Here is a 20,701-nt window from a genome sequence, read left to right on the forward strand (position 1 = left end):
TTAACTTTGTGTTGCTTCAACTCTGTTTAAAGTTGGGTGCATGTGTAGTCTTGCTTAAAAGTGTTAATGTGTTTGTGTGGGGGGGGGGGAATGTAATGGGATACGCCCCCAATGCCAGTCCATCTCAATGACCAGCTGCCAGAACCACCCTCGTGGTCAAAGAACAACTTGGACAAGTCCTGCAAAAGAACCCACACAAACAAAAACTATCAGGGTATGTCTACACTACCACCCTAGTTCGAACTAGGGTGGTAATGTAGGCAACCGGAGTTGCAAATGAAGCCCGGGATTTGAATTTCCCGGGCTTCATTTGCATAAAGCCGGGCGCCGCCATTTTTAAATGTCCGCTAGTGCGGACTCCATGCCACGTGTAGCCGTGCGGCACGGAGTCTGCACTAGCGGACATTTAAAAATGGTGGCGCCCGGCTTTATGCAAATGAAGCCCGGGAAATTCAAATCCCGGGCTTCATTTGCAATTCCGGTTGCCTACATTACCACCCTAGTTCGAACTAGGGTGGTAGTGTAGACATACCCTCATGGAAAAGAGCAAAGTTGCATTTGCCATTAACAAATGATTCATGGTCATACAATGCCCTGGGGCAGTGGGACAGGACAAAATCTATGGGCTAAAACATATTTTTAAAAATGGGTGCAAAATAGGGATGCTTGAGTGTAACTGTTTTGACCATTTAACCGATAAGCGGATGCTTATCAGTTAACGGTGTCGGTTACACTCAGCAAAGCTTCCTCCCTGGGAGAAGAGCTGGGCTGTCAAGGGCTGCCAGCTCCCCTCCAGAGGAGGTTTCACTGCCACAGCAAAGCCTCTTCCCCGGGAGCAAAGCCAGGCCAGGCTGGCAAGGGCCTCAGCAAAGCCTCCTTCCTGGAAGTGGAGCTGGGCTGGCAGGGGCTGGCAGCCCCACTTACAGGGAGGTTTCACTACGGGCTCTGCCGTATAAAGCTAAGCTATATGCTGCAGAGCCCTCTGCATGGGTAATTGTGTAATCCCTGAGAGTTTCAGCAGTTACATGGTTACCCCAATACACAATTTTTAATATCCCTAGTGGAAAACCATAGGGTTGGGTCTTTTGGTTCTACAATCATCCTCCAGGAGCACTGGTGTGCACCTACATGACCTGGCTTCCCTCCTCATGTCTAGATTGTCTGGTCAGTGGACTATCATGAACAACTGTGGCTGGTGCGTGTGTGTGTGATAATTTTAGCTAGGGACAGTAAATGAATTTGCCTTATCCCCCAAACAAGAATCTGTTCAATCTAGTTCTCTAAGACTAACATCTCAAAAGGGCTGGGTTGGGGAACAGCCCTCAGCACCACCCAGAATGCACCATGCCTCCCCCCCAAATCGCTATCCAGCCCTCAGAATCACCCAGAGCACACTGCCCAGTGCTCCAGTAGTGATTTAAAGGACCTGGTTGCCACAGTAGCAATGGCCAGGACCCCAGGCCCTTCTTCAAGATGTGTTGCTCATGTCCATTCGACTCCCCCCCGCTTCCCCTTCGTTGGAGCATCCAGCAAGAAGGAACTGAGGTGCCATGGTGGCACCACTCCAAGGGGCACCCTGCCAGCACTGAGGGTACTGCTAGGGAAAACGCCTGGGTCCTGGGGCAGTTGCCCTTTTGCCCCATCCTCCCTGTCAGCAGGCAAGTCTCTACCCTTACTTTTGCACTGCTGCTGGCGACAGCGCTGCCTTCAAAGCTGCACTGCTAGAGAGCACTAGCTGCTGGCTGGGAACCCACCTCTAAAGTCAAAGTCACCACCAGCAGCACTACAGAAATAAGGACAGCATTAGGGCTGTTAGATATTGTGTATTTTAGTATTTATGTAGCCACAACAATTTTTAGCAGTTATGCGGTTACTAAAATACTTCCCAGGGGTGAGGCCAGCAGCCAGTGCACTCCCAGCCCCATTCCTGGGGAGCTGCCTCTGTATGAGGCTCCCCCCACAGACAGGCTCCTGCCTGCTGCCTCTGATGGAGAGACAGCAGCGTGGGGTGGCAACAGCCCTTGTCCACGTGGGGACCTGAGCTCCCCATAGACAGAAGCTGCACCAGCATCCCACAGAGCAACTTCTGTCCACATTTAGCCTGGATCTGCTGCAGACAGAGACTTCTCTGTAGCAGCAGCCCCTGTAAACAAGGTCCAAATTCCCAATGTTCAGGGGCTGCTCTGACATCCCACCTGTTCTCTTCCCCAACCTGTCCACTCCCCTCCCCCCCGGGAGGGCAGTTATGTGTAGTTGTTTGGATTAACCCAGGCTACATGCCCAGGCTTATCGGTTAATTGTTTAAATGGCTATCTGCTAACATCCCTAGATAGCATGGTATGGTATTGCCACCCTTATTTCTGCACTGTTGCCTGCAGAGCTGCTGGCACTCTTCAGCCACCCAGCTCTCAAGTCAAAGCGGCAGAAAGAGTGGAAATACTCTTTTCTTTAGGTCAGGACCCCAAATTTGAGAAATGCTGGTCTCCCCCTTGAAATCTGGGTAGTAAAGAATAAAACCACACAAAAGACCAGATTTTATAGGGGGACACCAAACTTCACAGTCCATGACACATTTTTCATGGCCATGAATTTGGTAGGGCCCTACTTATATGGAAAAGTAACACAAGGAAAGTATTCAATGTATTTACAGCTATCTTTAAAACAGTTTAGAAACTGGAAACAAGGGGAAGATCCAGAACCATGTGACCTATCAATGATCCAAAGACGACAGTCTGAAAATTGCTGCTGTAATATGCTCCAAACAGAGGAAATAATTTTAATGGAATTTAAAATTAAAGAAGGATGATTTGGTGGAAAGTATATGGTTCAATTACTCTCTATCAATTTCAAGACAATCTTCAAGATGACTATTTAACCCCATTACAGAATTGGTTAGTTTCCTTTATCTGTCTTTTCCTGTAAACAAGTGTACTGTCTTGCTCTTCCCTAACACCTGAATCACTAAAAGCGACGAGGAGTCCTGTGGCACCTTATAGACTAACTGAAGTGTAGGAGCATAAGCTTTCGTGGGCAAAGACCCACTTCGTCAGATGCATGTCATGCACTTCGTCATGCATCTGACGATGTGGGTCTTTGCCCACGAAAGCTTATGCTCCTACACTTCAGTTAGTCTATAAGGTGCCACAGGACTCCTCGTCGCTTTTGCAGATTCAGACTAACACGGCTACCCCTCTGATACCTGAATCACTGCCATTCAGGCAGATGCAGTTTTGGTGGCAGCACCTAGTAGTCTTAATTACTGGCATCCACTGCGTAGTGTAAAGAGGCTGTCCAGCACCGCAGGAAATAATCTGTGTATAGTCCTTGCAAGCGGTGTACATTGTTGAACACATATGTGGCCTAAGGGCAGTAGCATTGTGGACCCCATCTTTACCAATGATAGCCTATGTACCATCTCCCCAACATTTGCTGACCACTTTCCCTACTGTTCAACCCCTTTCCTCCTCTTTATCTCTGTAGCAAATTACAGCAATTGCTCATATGGGCATCTAATATTCAGAACCATTTACATGTGTCTTTTTTGGGGAGGAGAGGACAACAGTTAGCAACATGGGTTACTCTTGCTCTTCCTTATACTTCCCCACTCCACACACACACACACACACACTTACTCCCTTTCTCCCCACATACTTTTAGCACAGTTCCCACAGCTTCTTCCCCTTAAGATAAATCCCTGCTGCTTGATTCTTTAATCTATGGTGCGCAGCTGACCACTGGCTCATTCCCTCTACTCCCTTGGGCATCCTGCCCACTGCCTCATTTCTCTTGCCCCCCGATGGGCAGCAGCCCCAGCGCAAGCCCAGTCCCAGAGAGCACCTCCTTGCCTGCCAACCCAGCAGGCGCGCGCCCGGGGAGACGTGGCTGGGCTCGCCGCTTGCTGTCTGTAGCTGTTCTAAGGCCACCTGGAGGAACAGCTAGAAACAAAGAGAATCCAAAAGCCCCTGCACTGGCCCCTCCCGCGCGGCGCCCGGAGACGCCCCCACCCCAGCCCGCTGCCGCCAGCGCCCAGCGACGCTTCCCGCTCACCTGGCTCGCGTGTGAGCCAGGCAGCTGCGTGGCCCGGGGAGCAGCGCGCGCGGCTGACGGGCCCCTGCCGAGCGCTGCTGCGGGGAGGGGGCTCCGGAGGCTGCCCCCAAATGACCGAAAGGCCCCGCTGCCCGCCCGCAGGGCCAGGGGCTGCCGCCCTCAGGTGCGCGGCTCCCCCGCAGCTGCAGGGGGCTGCGGCCGCCGACTCACCGGGCTGCCCGGAGCTGCTCTCCGCCGCCTGCTGGCTCTCCTCCTCCGGGGGCCGGCTGGGCTGCGGCTCCTGCCCCTCCACGGGCACCACGGTGAAGCTGGTGGGCATTGTCTTCCGGCTGGGCGCTCGGCGATGGGGCGTTGGCGCCTGCTGCTCCCTCCCCCGGCAGGGAGCGGGGTGAGAGTCCCCGGGCTGCCGCCTCCCTCACGTGAGAGCCATTTCCTCACCCGGGGGGGGGGGGGCGGCCGGCGCGCTCTGCACGCCGCCTCGCCTTTGTTCCTGGCCTCGGCTCGGCTCGCCGGCTGCCCGGCCCCCCGCCTTGCCCCAGCGCCGATCCGCACGGGTCCCCCCAAGTGATTTTCTCCGCCACACTCACCAGCGGAGCGGGGTGGAAGCCCTGGGGCCAGAGGAGCCCACGGTCTCCCCTCAGGGGGGCTCAAGAGCAGGGCAGCTGTTGGAAAAGAGACCTTGGGGGGGGGGACTCTTCTCAAAAGGCCCCACGTGCCCAGCTGCCTCCCCAGGTACCTAAGGCTTTGTCTGACCAATAGAACTTTTGTCGCTTGTGGGTGCTTACCCCCCCCCCCCCACACACACACACACACACGCGCGCACACACAAGTTCTGCCAGACGCTCCAGGCGTGAATAGTGTTTTGTCAGCAGACGCACTCTCCTAGCGACAAAGCAAAAGCAGCTGGTGGACCGACAAGTATAGTGTTGGCAAAAGTGCCGACCAACTGTTCACATGCGCCGACTTTCAGCAACAGGGCTATATCCCCACCGCCTCCCTGCTAAAAGCTATGTAGTATAGAAAGAGCCCAAGTCCCAGATTTTAGGTATCTCTAATATCAGCAAAACTCCACATCAGCTGCCCCTGAATGCTTTAGGCACAAAACAAAAACACATGCCATGCAGGGGTCTCTGGTTCGCGATGGGCATTTCAGCATCCCCTCTTTGATTTGGGGATGTTTCATTGTAGGTAATTGACTAATCGAATAGTCAATGCATTTTGCATCTGCTATTTGACTAGTTGATAGGGCATCTCTGCCTTTGAATTGTAAAAACAGCCCTAGGGTGAAAGCGTCACCCGAAGCCCGGGATCAGCTGGGGACTCCCTGCTGACCCCTGGTGTCAAGTGGCACTGCTGCTTTGAAACACCGGGGAGGAGCCCGACAAGGGGCTGCCACAGCGGCATTTCAAAGCAGCAGTGTTGCGTGGAGCCAGGGGTCTGGCCCCAGGCACCACACAGCAGTACTACTGTGAAGTACCTCCTACTTTACCCTCCACCCTGTCCCACCCCCTGTTGCTGCCTCTTTCTGACAGAGTGACCAATGGAGTGTCTAATGGACAAGCTTGTAGACCAGTGGTCCCCAACCTTTCGTGGCTGCCGGGCACCCAGGGGCGGGGCTGCTCACTTGCCGGGTGTCTGGGGATGGGGCCGCTCACGCACCGTGCTTCCGGGGGTAGGGCCACGCATGCACCGCGTGCCTGGGGTTGGGGGCTGTCCACGCACCCTGAGCCCAGGGCCAGCACCACGCATGTGCCGCACCCTGCACCCGGGGCTGGCATTGTGCATGTGCTGTGCGCCTGGGGCAGGGGCCACCCACGTACCCTGGACCGGCACCACGCATGTGCCGTGAGCGTGGGGTAAGGCCCGCCCACGCACTCTGAGCCCAGGGCCGGCACCATGCATGTGCCATGCACCGGGGGGGGCAGCCCAGATGTTTCAGCGGGCACACATAAATGCCCCGGCGAGCGCCATGGCACCCGCGGGCACTGCGTTGGGTACCACTGTTGTAGACTATCCCATAAGCGTTTCTTATCAGATAGTTGATTAATCCTTCACATCTCTAGTTTGAATCTTTTGATTTGGAAAGAATGTTCCTGTTGCAGCTTTCTATAGAATCCAGTTTCCTGAAGATGCAGCGATTATGCACCTTCCCTGACCATACCATGCTGCAATCAGTGAAATGAGCTTGAATACATTAGAACAGGAATTGGGGAACCTTTTTGAGTCAGGGCCGCTGACCCACAGAAAAATCAGTCGGGGGGCGCACACAAGTAAGAAGCAAAAAACAAAAAAAATCCTCACTAATGTTGCCCACAGCTGAGAAGGAAAAAGACATTCCCTGTGGGAAGGATGGGGGTGGGGGGGGAGGCTGGAGCACGAGTGCAGGCTCCCTGGTGCTGGGGGGGAATCCTGAATCTTGGGATCTGGATCCAGGCAAGCCAGGGGTGGCATCTGGCCCCTGGGCCTTAAATTCCCCACCTCTGCTTTAGAGAAGTAACCTTTTCTATCTATGTATTCCATCACAAGATGTCCCAGTGCCAAAATTGGGATATTTATGCCACCTATTTCCCCACCATAAATAAGGCATCCCATTGCCACAAAGCCATGCACTATTTCACACACATTTCCCAGAGTCTCAGTTCATTATAGCAGAATGTAATGAATGGCTCCTACACAGATGCATTAACCCCCTCTGCCTTCCCTGGTGGAGTTCCGAATTCCAAACGGATTTGTGACTGACCAACTTCAACACAGCAATTGCCATGTGCTTCTCCACAAAGAGGGCTGCTCTTATGCTGGTGTCCTTATGCTGCAGGGCTGGGTGAGCTCCACATAGGGTACATCTAGATTACATCCCTTTTCTCAAAAAAGGAATGTAAATTAGACACTTTGAAATTGCAAATGAAGCCGGGATTTAAGTTTCTTGTGCTTCATTTGCATAATGGCTGCAGGGTTTTTGGTTTTTTTTTCGAAAAGGGGCTTTGCAAAAGAAAAACGGCTGCTTAGACGGGGATCATTCGAAAATAAAACCCTTTTTCGAAAGATCCTCTACTCATTTTTTCAGGAGTACAAGATCTTTTGAAAAAGGGTTTTATTTTCGAACGATCCCCATCTAAACAGCCATTTTTCTTTCAAAAAGCCCCTTTTTGAAAAAAAAACACAGCAGCCATTATGCAAATGAAGTGCGGGAAATTTAAATCTTGGCTTCAATTGCAATATTGAATTGTCTAATTTACATCCCTTTTTCAAGAAAAGGGATGTAGTTTAGAAACATCCCTACAATCCCAGGAATGGAACCTTGTGTGTCCAAAAGTTTGGCAGTCATACTAATTCTTAATTGTCCCTGATCACGTGCTTACCTTTGTTGTGCACTTACCTTTTTTGTGTTAAATACATAGGCTACGTCTACACTGGCCGCCTATTACGAAATAGGCATGCTAATGTAGAACTTTGGAAGAGGCAAATGCGCGGGGGATTTCAATATCCTTGCAAGTAGGAATAAGAGATCCTCTGGAATAGGGCTTTATTCCAGAGGATCGCGCCAGTCTGGACGCTTTTCTCCGGCTTATCTCCAAGCCGGAAAAAAGCGGCAGCCATGAAAATGCAAATGCCGCGGGGGATATTTAAATCCCCCGCGCATTTGCCTCTTCCAAAGTTCTACATTAGCATGCCTATTTTGTAATAGGTGGCCAGTGTAGATGTAGCCATATTGTATGATGTGAAGTAGTGATAGCAATAAGCTTTCTTGAAGAAATCCAAAACTTCATATAGGAACATGTGTTAGAGGATAGCACTCATCCAGTCCCATGCAGATAAGCTGCCATTATCACACCAAAACACCAGTAACAACAGAACCTTATAGAAACAAAAAGCAAATGCCTGAACAAGTGCAAACAGTGAAACTATATGCAAGAGAGAAATCCCCTACTGTGGTATGTACACTGGCCAGCCATTCTCCTTTCCTTGTTTCTCCATTTGCTGGGGAGAGGGGTGGAAGCACCCACATAGGAGGACATGAGCTGTCTCTATTGCAAGTCAAGGGCAGCTGAGCCTCCCCAAACAGCCAGACCCTATCCATGCCCTGCCCCAAGGCACCCTCCTGATTCCCTGTCTTTCCCTGGGATTTGGACTAGGACAGGCTTGTCTGCAGCCTGGGACTCAGGGTAGCTGGGGTGGTCTGCCAGGAATTCAAGGGTTGTGGGTGCTGGGGCTGTGCCAACTGGAGTTCCAGAGCACTTGGGCTGGGACCTGCCACCCAGTGCTTTGGGGCTGGGGACAGTGGGGCCATACTACCCGGTATTTCAGTAGCCATGGGGTAGGAGAGAGGGGGATTGGGGCTCCTCGGGGGGGGGGGGGGGGAGGGCCTTGGGCAGAAGGGGTGGGGCCAGGGGCTAGTTTTCCTGAGCGCATGGTGCACATAATACCTGTAAAGGAAAGGGTGCATGAGGCAAGATTGCTCTGCCCAACCACTCATGGGGCCAAATTCCCTAGGCCATAGAATCTTCCAAGATACTTCTGGCTGGTCATTAATGATATGAGCCACTAAAACAGTTTTTGCTGCTGAGTTCTGTCCTACTCTCTTAACTGCAGTTTCTAACCCAGGAACTGCAAAGCAAGTGCCTTATGCTAAAATCCTGTCCTCAAGATGTGTAGCTAACCTGAGCCTTGTCTCTTGCCATGCTTGTCCTCTAGTCACACATCCCTCTGTCTTTGATTCTGGACCTGCTTGTTGGCCCTCTCCACAACTTCAACCATAAGTTCATCATGGAAATACTTCCACTTGGAACAGTCAGTGAAGCTAGTTTTGGTCAGGCTTGTGCAGTGGAGATACTGCAGCCAATAGAAGTTAAGGGGCCTGGAACAGGACAAAACACAGAGGGTTATTGTCTCACATAGTTCAGTGCAGGAGTTCAAAAAAAATCATTGTGGAATTTCAGTGACATAAAATGATATTTTTACAAACTGAACTTAAGTACACTGTGAACAGGATGCTTCAGATCACAGAAGAGCCCTGGAACATAGTTTGATTAATCACAGCAAAAGAAGTGCAAACAGAATGGCTTCTATCACAGAGATCACCTTGAGACTGTCACTTGATGCGCTGAAAATATCACTGATCTCATCTACCTGCCCTCTTCTGCACTTGACCACTCTGTCCTGGAGAGCCAGAACCTCTGGTTTCCCTCAGGAAAGGCACAGAATTGGGGTCACAGCCCACAGCAGAACAACACAGACACCAAGATTCACTCAGCACTGGAAAGGATCAGTCAAAGGGATTTTACACAGCAATGAGGTACACAGCCCCAATAGGACCAAAAACCCAGATAAATCTGCATCATTAAGCATAAAGTTTATACAGTCAGCTCATAAGTTGCTCACCTCCTTTATCAATGAAAGAGAGATATGCGCAGCAGTTGTCCCCCAGGGCATCAATTATTTACACTGGGTTTAATCAACAAAAGTGATTTTATTAAGTATAAAAAGTAAGATTTAAGTGATTGCAAATAATAACAGACAGATCAAAATAAAACAAAACATGCTATCTAAGCCTAATTTAATAAGAGTTATTGTTAGAAATCATAATTTCTCACCCCAATTCTTATGTCAGGTAAAATCCTTCTCAGGCTAGAATTGTTCTTTCTGACCTGGGTCCAGCAATTCTTCTCCAAACCTGTCATTACAATTCTTTTGTTTCCAGGTGTTTTCTTGTATTCTCTTGAAGTAGGGGGGCAATCTATAAAGCCAGCTAATGAAAATGATTGTTTACTTCCCTTGCCTTATCTAGAATTTGCCTAGGGTGGGAAGCCTGTGGAAAAGTACAGCATTCAAGATGGAGTCCAGCATCAGGTGACATGAACACATGTCTTTTTAGAACATCTGCAGGGAGACAGTTCCCCTCCTCCTCCCTCGTCCCCCCCCCCCTTTCCCCACACACTCAATTGTCTCTTGTTATTGGTCTATTAGCTCTGTGTCTGGCCTCTTCATTTTTATTCCTGATGGGCTCGAAATAGATTTTTCCTAACATGATCACATTGATAATAAATCTACAACCAATATTCTTAATTTCAGATACAGAAATGGTACATGCACATTCAGGGGATTACAAGCTTTCCAGAGATAGGTTACATGCAATATTTTGCATAAAGCACATTTGAGTTAGGCATATTCATATTTATAAGCATATTAGAAGACTTACCTGGCATTGCCCAGGTTCTGCACGGCAGGAGGCTGGCGGTGTGTGTGGAGCGGGGGCAGGAGTTAGGGCAGGGCCTTGGGGTTGTGGCGAGGGAGGGCTGGAGTATGGGGGGGTACTGGAGTCAGGGTGGGGGGTTGAGGAGAGGCTCAGGGTAGAGGACTGGGGATGTGGGAAGGAGATGCGAGAATGGGGGCTGGGGGTGAGGAGGGGCTGAGAGTGAGGGGTCCCATCCAGCAAGGTTTTATCTCCCCCCGATCAGTGGGGACTTTTCCCCACCGCAGCCCCACTGGCCAACAAGAACCTTCTGTCCCACCCCAGCTTCCCCAGCTGGTACGGTCTGCTCTCTCTCCCTAGCTCCCCTCCCTGCTGGCAGGGGCCTTCTCCCCCCATCCCTTGTCTGGTAGGGCTTTCTCCCTCCCCACCCTGGCACAGCAACAATGAGCTGGTGGGAAGGATTTGGAGCAGGAGGGGCTACTTACCCAGTCTGGTAGCAGGCATCATGGCAAGCCCCAGCCCTGTTGGCCACTCTATTGCTGGTGCAGCTGCCCACAGTGGTCACTTTGCAGTATAGTTCTCCCCTGCATTCATTGCCCACAATGGTCACTCTCAATATCGTAACCCTCTGAACAGCCCCATCCCTTTCCATGTTATGGAAAACGGTTCCATTCCAGGCACTTCCCATTTTCCTAGCACAACCAAAGGCTGGCCTTGCTTTAAGTTAGGATAAGAGGAAGCAGCATACCAAATTTAGTGGTCCTAGCTCTTAGCATTTAAGAAGAGTTCTTGAATAAATATGTTCGTGGAAGGACAGACAGACAGACATTTCCAAAATATATCAATAGATTTTAATAAAGAATATGAAATACGCCATCACAATAAGTTAAACATTTCAGAGCTACTTGGATGTGGGAGCATGGGGAGAGGACTGCCATCAGTGGCCATGCTACAAAAGTTTTGTCTTTTATTTCAGATGTCCCATATTTTGGAGGACAAAACCAGGGCTGGATTACCCATTAGGCAGACTAAGCATGTGCTTAGGGCACCAACAAAGCAGGGGCACACAAAAAAAAGAGATTTTACTGCATAGTATTGTTTTTATTTTGAATTACATATGGGGGGCACCATAATCTTTTCAGTGCTTAGGGCCTCTAAAGATCTTAATCCGGTCCTGGACAAAACCATCCTTGCAGTACCCAATTGGCAAAGGGAGATTTTATTCCAAGCTGTTGGTGGGAAACCTGAAGTTTACGCAACCAAGGTATTCAAATCTGTAGTGACTGAGCAGCACATCTCTGAGTGGAGAAGGCTGGTCATCTATAGAAGTGGCCTGGGAAAATGCACCCTTTCCTGAAATGTGACCACCTACTTAGAGTTTCTGCTTCAGAACAGGTTTGCACCTGGGATTGGGTCAGAATCTATGAGGGAATCAACATGACACTGCATGCAACCATGCAGAGCTCCACAGACTTCCTCCTCCTGCCTTGTCCCTTGAAACACTTTGAGACAAAATTTCAAACCGCAGTCTTATTTGGTGTCAAGTATCAGAGGGGTAGCCGTGTTAGTCTGAATCTGCAAAAGTGACGAGGAGTCCTGTGGCACCTTATAGACTAACTGAAGTGTAGGAGCATAAGCTTTCGTGGGCAAAGACCCACTTCGTCAGATGCAGGTAGTGGAAATTTCCAGAGGCAGGAATAAATATGCAGGCCAGGATCAGGCTGGAGATGACAAGGTGGATCCAATCAGGGAGGATGAGGACCACTTCTAGCAGCTGATCTGGAGGTGTGAATTCCAAGAGAGCAGAAGCTGCTTTTGTAGTTAGCAAGCCATTCACAGTCTTTGTTTAATCCAGAGTTGATTGTGTCAAACTTAAAGATGAACTGTAGCTCAGCAGTTTCTCTGTGAAGTCTGGTCCTGAAGTTTTTTTGCTGCAGGATGGCTACTTTTAGATCTGCAATTGTGTGTCCAGGGAGATTGAAGTGTTCCCCTACAGGTTTTTGTATGTTGCCATTCCTAATATCAGATTTGTGTCCATTGATTCTTTTACGTAGGGACTGTCCTGTTTGGCCGATGTATATAGCAGTGGGGCATTGTTGGCACATGATGGCATATATTACGTTGGTGGATGTGCAGGAGAATGTACCAGTGACAGTATGGCTGATCTGGTTAGGTCCTGTGATGGTTTTGCTGGTGTATATATGTGGGCAGAGTTGGCACCGAGGTTTGTTGCAAGGATTGGTTCCTGAGTTTGAGTTATTATGGTGCGGTGTGTAGTTGCTGGTGAGAATATGCTTCAGGTTGGCGGGTTGTCTGTGGGCAAGGACCGGCCTACCTCCCAAGGCCTGTGAAAGCGAGGGATCATTGTCCAGGATGGGTTGTAGATCACTAATGATGCGTTGGAGAGGTTTTAGCTGGGGGCTGTAGGTGATGGCCAGTGGTGTTCTGTTGGTTTCTTTCTTGGGCTTGTCCCATAGCAGGAGGCTTCTGGGTACACATCTGTCTCTGTCAATCTGTCTCCTCACTTCCTCGTGTGGGTATCACAGTTTACAGAATGCTTGTTGAAGATCTTGTAGGTGTAGGTCTCTGTCTGAGGGGTTGGAGCATATGCGGTTGTACCTCAGTGCTTGGCTGTAAACAATGGATCGTGTGGTGTGTCCGGGATGGAAACTGGAGGCATGCAGGTAAGTATAGTGGTTGGTAGGTTTTCGGTATAGGGTGGTATTGATATGACCGTCACTTATTTGTATCGTGGTGTCCAGGAAATGGACCTCCCGTGTAGATTGGTCCATGCTGAGGTTGATGGTGGGGTGGAAGCTGTTGAAATCATGGTGAAATTCTTCCAGAGTCTCCTTCCCGTGGGTCCAGATGATGAAGATGTCATCGATGTAGCGTAGGTAGAGAAGGGGTGTAAGTGGACGAGAGCTGAGGAAGCGTTGTTCCAGGTCAGCCATAAAAATGTTGGCGTATTGTGGGACCATGCGGGTGCCCATAGCAGTGCCACTGGTCTGGAGGTATATGTTGTCACCAAATCTGAAATAGTTGTGTGTGAGGATAAATTCGCAGAGTTCAGCCACCAGTTGTGCTATGGCATCATCAGGAATGCTGTTGCTGACAGCTTGTACTCCATCTGCATGTGGGATGTTTGTGTAGAGAGCCTCTACATCCATGGTGGCTAGGATGGTGTTTTCTGGAAGATCACCTATGCATTGTAGTTTTCTCAGGAAATCCGTAGTGTCACGAAGGTAACTGGGAGTGCTGGTGGCGTAGGGTCTGAGCAGAGAGTCCACATAGCCAGACAGTCCTTCAGTAAGAGTGCCAATGCCCGAGATGATGGGGCGTCCGGGATTTCCAGGTTTGTGGATCTTGGGTAATAGATAGAACAATAGATAGTCTTATTTGGGACAAATGATTTTGTCACTTTGATGGAGAATACAAGCCCCACACTGGGAATCAATGGTTAAGGAACTACTCTGGCACGTGGACCCACCACTCACCCATCTCATCCACCTCTCCAATAGTAAATGCTCCAACTGGAAGAGGAATTAAAAGGGAGGCGCACAACTCATTTTCAGGCAGACGAGGGAAGAGAGGAAACTTACAACCTGCTGCTCCAATTGAGGAGAGCTGAGGAAAGAGTATCCCCACAGCAACTGCCTAAGAGTCCCTTCATAAGGGCATATCTACACTACAGCATTATTTCAAAATAATGCATGTTATTTTGAAATAACAAGGCGAGCGTCCACACAGTAAGTGTGTTGTTTTGAAATTATTTCACAATAACAGGCTTCCTATAGCAAAATAATTACTCCTCATTCTATGAGGAATAATGCCTATTTTGAAATTGCTATTTCAAAATAGGAAGAGTGTGGACAGGGCCGGCCCGAGGCATTCTAGCGCCCCGGGCATGGGTGTGCAGGCCCGCCCCCGGGGCACACGGCGTATGCGCGGCCCGGCTACGGCCACTGGCACGCAGCCCACAGCCTGCTCCCGGGGCGCACGGCACAAGTGCAGCCCAGTCCAGCCCGGCCGTCGCTGCTGGCGCATGCGCGGGGCTGTGTAGGGTGCTGTGGCTGTGGGGGGAAGTGCGTTGCTGGCCAGCACCGCGGGGATGCGGGCGGGCCGGTGCTGCGGGAGCCGGGCGCGCGGCTCCACATGCTCCTTACAACTGCCGTCAGGCGCCCCCCCCCCCCCCGATCAGTTGGCACCCTGAGCAGCTGCCCGGCTCGCCCATGCCTTTGTCCGGCCCTGAGTGTGGACACTCAGCTGTGCTTATTTTGAAATAATTGGCCTGCAGGGCTTCCCATAGCTCCCCTGGTGGCCACTCTGTGCATATCGCTCAAAACTCTATAGTTTCCCTTCTCCTGCACTGTTTAAAGCTGCAGGCAGAAGGGAAAGGGTTTGTGCCACCACATCAGCCTTGCTGGCCCCGTACCTCACAGCAGCACCCAGCACTGCCTGCACTGCTACCATGGCAGACCCCAGCATGCCTTCCGAGCCCCACATGGGGCTGCAAGCACACCGGCAGCCACTCTGAAGCCCCTGGCGGGGGGAAGAAGAAGGCCCCATCCTGGAGTGGTGCAGAGATCCTGAATCTCACAGAGGTGTGGGGCAAGGAGTCTAACCTCCAGAATCTCCACACCAGATGCCAAAATGCTGATGTCTATGGCCAGATGGCTGCCAGCCTGGCTCAGAAAGGCCACATGTGCAGCTGGAGCAGGTGCACTTGAAAATTAAAGAATTGTTCCAGGCCTACACCAAGGCCAGGGAACAAAGTTCTCACTCTGGAGCAGCACCCCAGACTTGCCGGTTCTATTCCCATCTAGATCCATCCTGGGGGAAGAGGGTAGTCGCCTTCCACCTCCTTATCATGGACTCCAGCCTGGCCATGCCCGTCCTCAGCCTCCAAGAAGGCAGGACTGAGGACCAGGACAACAAGGAGGAGGAAGAGGAGCAGACCAGCCAGGACACCATCCCTGAAAGTCAGGAGGTGATCATCAGCCTGGAGCTGGTACCGCCCTCCCAGGCCCTGGACGATGCTGGAGAAGGCACTTCAGGTGAGTTGCATTATTTTCCCTATACACACACGGGGGAGGTGGCGGGCTGCGAGGAGCTGTGCTCTCCTCACTCAGCCTTCTTGGCTTGGGGCTAGCACAGCAATCTGTGTACATGGGTGCACATGGAGCGCCAGGCTGGAGCACCCAGCCCCCTGAAGCTGCCACACAGGAACCTGTCACTCCTTCTCACAAGTTTCCTGCCCAGGCCCTCCTTACTATGGGACATCTTCCCACAACAAGCCACCAGTAAGGAGGCTGGGGTCATGGAGACATGCAGCAGTGCCGGCACTGGCTCATGCTCACACTCTTGGGGCAGTATCTGCTCCAGGTCAAGAGCAGCAGGGCAGAGGACACCAAGCCCCTACCAGGGGAACCTGTCAGGTGGAGGAAGAGGAAAGGATCCCTGTAGCACTCTCCACAGAAAGCAGTGTCTGCCGCTCACACACACCTCCCCCAACACCCTCTCCCCTCTCTTCTCCCTCTGCGGGATACCCCTACTGCCGGACCAGGCACGTACGGGATATGGAAGGAAGCGAAGCTGCCCTGTCCCCACCTCCCTCCTGCAGGCTCCTGGACTGGCCAGCACTTTCCCATGCCTGTTTGTCCCCAGGACATGGAGATAGCGAAGCTTCACTAGGCTGTCTATGCCCGTGCAGGACAGTGCCGTACCACAGAAAGAGGCAGTTACAGTGATTACAGAGCAGCATACTTACAGGCTTGGCAAAAAATTATTACTTTTAAGAAACAAAAATGGCCCTTCCAAAAATCTTTGCCTCTCCAGTAGAAATACACTTTAAAGTTCTTTACAGTTTGCATTTACTGGCCATCATTTTGAACTCAACATGGTAGAGGGTAGAGGAAGGGGGAATGCCAAGAGACTGGCATACAATCTGCCATTAGTGGATACGTGCTGCTAGTTGGGGCATCTCATCACTTGCATTGATTCATAGAGTGGAAATCCCTTCTGTTACTGAATTGCTAAACATTAAAATGGAGACAGAAACTTCCTGGTCTCAGGGTCAGCTCCTGTTTCTTCTGTGTCTTTTGCAGGCTCTCTTGCAGGCTATTCCATGGGGGGACATCAGACAGCTCCTCTAGATGTCCTACTCCAAAGCTAACTCTGGGACCAATTTCAGCAACAGAGTGATTTATTCTCATTCGGTGCCTTTTACTGGCTCCCATGAATCCCCATGATGCATGGTGAGCAGGTCAACATGCATTGCTTTTGGCTCCATGGTGAGTGCAGCGACCAGCACCCAGTGAAACTCCTCATAACATGTTCATGATTCTGGCAAATTACCTGAAGTGCGGTTCTGGTCCTGGAACTCTTTTCAGGATCCACTTTATCTACCCCCTGCACTGGTTACCTGTTCGGTAAATTTGCAAAGTTACTGGTTTCTTCACTATTTGCTGGTATGTGTGGTCATTCCTGAGACTCTTACTAAAGTTCACAGTTCTGCTGTTCTTGCACTAGAGATTCACCAAAAGCTGGCTGTGCTCTCATGACCATGAGGCAACTTGCTTTACAAATGGCTTCTTCTATTCAATATCCACTGCAAAAGCCACAGAAAGCTCTCTGATGCTGTGTTTGCTGCTCAGTGGTCAGAAAACAGTGAAGATTAATGCTGACTCACTGAGCTGCTGCTGTACACCAAGGGGAACTGCTTCACTTTTCTCTGGACTCTATTGAAGATTTGTGGGTCAGAGAGGAAGTTAGTATGCTACATCTACTATGCCAAGTAATAGGGCTTGAATCCTGAGTCACAGCTTGACTAGGAATGGAGTCTGGGCTCAAACCCGAGTCTCAGCCCAAGTTTAAATTACAATGAAGATATACCCTAGGTCATTACATTTACCCTTTTAAAATATTGGCAAATTAACTTTTTTCCAGTCCCCTGAAACTTCTCCAGGATCACAAGATTTGTTAAAAATCAGCCTTTATATTTCACAGAGTTCCTTGGGTAATTACTATAGTACTCTTGGGTAGAAGTTTTGCAGTGCTGCTAGTTTTAAAATATTTAACATTAGATAGCGTACTCCATTGTAGCATATGAAATAGAAATTATTTCATTACCATTGTAATATATAAATATGCCACCCTGCTCCCTTCCAAATGCAGAACAGCAGAAATATTTACTGAACATTCAGTAAATATTTTTGAATGATTAAGTTACTATCCTTGCTTAGTATTGGACTTATGATATTACTAAATATTTGTCTTTAATCAATTAGATCGTCCATTGAGACATTTAGCTTCAGCTGTCAATATGCATCATTACTCATTGCTATTGGCTTCCCTGTTTTATTCATTTGTTCATTTTTTAAATAAAAATGTATTGCCCTTTCAATTCTCCATTTACCCAGAAAAGCCTTGATTTGTGGCTACAGAATTGTTTTTCTGAGCATCTTATATTCTTAAACAGCTCCCAATGACCATTAACACTTATTTCCTCCCATTCAATGTTGCTCATAATGTGTGTCAGCTTTGGAAAATTAACCTGTGTGAAGTCCCCAAAGAAAGAAAAAGAAAGTACACACACACACAAACTGCTCAAGGCCATGTTCTGTTTGCACATAGCAAATGAAATTAAATCATGAGCACTTGCATGGCTTAAACATCAGCTATCTACCAATTTTTAGTTAGTGATCAACTCGTCTTTGTATGTCATAATGAAGTCCAATATACAACTATCCTGAAAATGTCAAGGTTCTTTTATTAGTGACAGTATAAGACCTCCCAGATTAAAATCTCCCATGACTGTGTGATTTTTCTTTCTTCAGTTTAGAAGTCTGAGGAGTTTGTCATCTGTTCCTTCTGTGATTTAGTGAACTGTAGTAGAATGGTTTCCCTTTCCCCTGCAAGTGATCCATAAGTATTCCAGCTCCTGTTCTTCTGAAGTGTCAGTAATTCTAAAGAAGGCAATAGTATCTTTAATGTAGAATAGCACCCACATTCCTCTTTTTCCTACTCTTTGCAAAGTGGATGTATCCAGAGTATCCCTCTAATTTTTCCCACCCATATTCACAATTAATGTTGTTATGTGCACCAATACGGAGGTGATGTGTAACATATCACCTCCATATTTGCACTCATAACCAAATTTATGTGGTGGGGGTAAAACCAAGAGGTTCAGAGTGCAGGAGGGTGCTCAGGACTGTGGCAGAGGGCTGGGGTAAAGTGGTGTGTGGGCTCTGGCTGGGGATGTGGGCTTTAGGGTGGGGCAGGATATGAGGAGTATGGGGTCCAAGCTGTCCCAGGGCTACAGTGGAGAGACAGGACTCCTCCCTTCTCTCTCTTCCTGCAGCAGCAGGTGGGCAGAGGGGCAAACCTACTGGGCTGAGGCTTAAGGATAGGCACCCTTCCACCAGCTGCAGCAGATCTGGGCCACCTCAGCCACATCTGGGTTCAGACTGGGAGAGGGAAAAGATCCGGGCCATGCTTCAGTTTGGGCTGGGGTACTGGCAAGGTCCGGGTACCCCGGCTACAATCAGTATGGGTTGCAGCAGGTCCAGGCTGGAACTGGGTTTGGGTTAGGATTTGCCAAGGCGGGTCTTCAGGCAGGATTCCTGAGCACCTCTGCAGTGCTAAATAGGCTCCTGCATCACTATACCACCACATAGCTTACAGGGAATTTTGGTATCCAGCAATTTTAACATTCCAGTCAGGTGAATCATCACACTAGGTTTCAGTGAACTTGTCCTATCAAGTTTATTTTCATATATGAGTATGTCTAATTCCTCTGGTTTAAGTAGCATTTGGTATAGAGACAACTGAAGAATTTCTTCTCTTGGGCTATGTCTATACTGCATGCGGGTTCTTGCGCAAGTAAATTTACAGTAAAGTGTTCGAACAGAGGGCTTCTTGTGCAAGAGTTATTCCTCTCCCCATGATGAATAAGCCCTCTTGTGCAAGAAGGCAGTCTAGACGAGCAACAGGGGTTACTTGCACAAGAAACCCATATGGCTAAAATGGCCATCAGAGCTTTCTTGCCCAAGAGAGTGTCCACACTGCCATGGATGCACTTGTGCAAAAGCACAGCTCTTGCGCAAAAGTACATGGCTGTGTGGACACGCTCTTGTGCAAGAATTTTTCATGCTTTTTGCACAGCCTTGATGTATTAATTCTTTCATGTTACCTGAGTAAATTACAGTTGAGCATATGTACCATGTTTACCTCCTCGCACTCCTCCATACTATCATGTCTTTTTAGAGGCCAGCCCAAATTTAACATCAAATGGTCTGGTAGCATTTCATAGACTAACAAAACGTGTAGATGGTATCATGAGCTTTCATGGGCACAGCCCACTTCTTCAGATGACCGGACATCTGAAGAAGTGGGCTGTGCCCACGAAAGCTCATGATACCATCTACATGTTTTGTTAGTCTATGAAGTCCTACCAGATCATTTGTTGTTTTTTCTGTACAGACTAACTTGGCTACCCCCTGAAGCAAATTTAACATATACACCATGATGAGTCCTAAACAAAAACTAAGAATGTTAGTTTAATAAGAGTTTTCCCTGAAGCTGCTTGCAAACATAGAAGTGAGGATTTTGGTTGCAGCTATGTATATGTTAGAGAGCAAGAAGCTAGCAGAAAATAGGAGAGAAACTTTGGTGAATGTGACTGCAATAGGGCATCTGCCCTGCACTGGCTCTTTAAGGGTAAAACTCAGCCCTGGGAGAGGGCTAAGTGCAAAGGCCACAGCTGAGACAGATACAGCCAATTAGGGCCCCGCTGGGGGCTATATAAATAAGGACTCCCAGAGGAAGGAAGGGAGGTGTTCTTGCTGAGAAGCAGAAAGGACCTGGTTGCTAAGGAAGCTTCCTGAGCAATGCTGGGGAAAGGCAGTTAGGGCTGGGGAGCTCTGGCCCGATCTCACTCCCAGGCTTCAGGGCCTGAACGTACTAGGGCTGTAGGGGAGCACCTACGATAGGCAAAGGCAGCAGATCCACACACCCCTGGCCAGTGATGAGTGGCCATTTCTATTCCTGCCACTCCACCTGTGGTAGCAGTACCCCCTCTTCTTAGGCCAAGAGGCCTGCATTTGTCTGTTGACCAACAGAGCCAGCATGACAGACTGGTGTGGCATTTGACTAGGGATGCCAGATGGTTTCAATAAAAATACTGGACACGCTTGACATTCCATCACAGTCTACATTACATCTTATTTAGAAAATACTGGACATTTACATTTTCTCACTTATACTTTCTCAATTTGTTTCCCAAACAGAAAGCTCAAATACTGGACTGTCCAGTTCAAAACCGGACACCTGGCAACCCTACATTTGACCTTGCCTGAGCCCTCCCTAGAGAGTTGGGTGTCTAAACCCAGCTTTCCCCATAGCCTGTTCTCTAGATGCCTGACCCTAGTTGAGGCTCTGGGCCCTGATCTATTTGAGCTGCTA

The 20,701-nt window shown here is 49.3% G+C and overlaps 1 protein-coding gene across 3 annotated transcripts in view; it reads right to left on the minus strand.

Moving 5' to 3' along the window:
• The window catches only part of SLC12A7 (solute carrier family 12 member 7), a 165,859-nt gene extending 161,070 nt beyond the window's left edge, over positions 1-4,789 (minus strand). Inside the window, exon 1 of one of the 3 annotated variants that reach the window (XM_075921508.1) lies at positions 4,258-4,789. In XM_075921508.1, coding sequence (XP_075777623.1) covers positions 4,258-4,366 — 109 coding nt within the window. In that variant the 5' untranslated portion in view covers positions 4,367-4,789. The remainder of the gene's footprint in view (positions 1-4,257) is intronic. The other 2 variants (XM_075921509.1, XM_075921511.1) reach the window with 2 other exon arrangements.
• Positions 4,790-20,701: the final 15,912 nt, after the last annotated feature.

This window comes from Pelodiscus sinensis, chromosome 2 (genome assembly GCF_049634645.1).
Source record: "Pelodiscus sinensis isolate JC-2024 chromosome 2, ASM4963464v1, whole genome shotgun sequence".
Taxonomy (NCBI): domain Eukaryota; kingdom Metazoa; phylum Chordata; order Testudines; family Trionychidae; genus Pelodiscus; species Pelodiscus sinensis.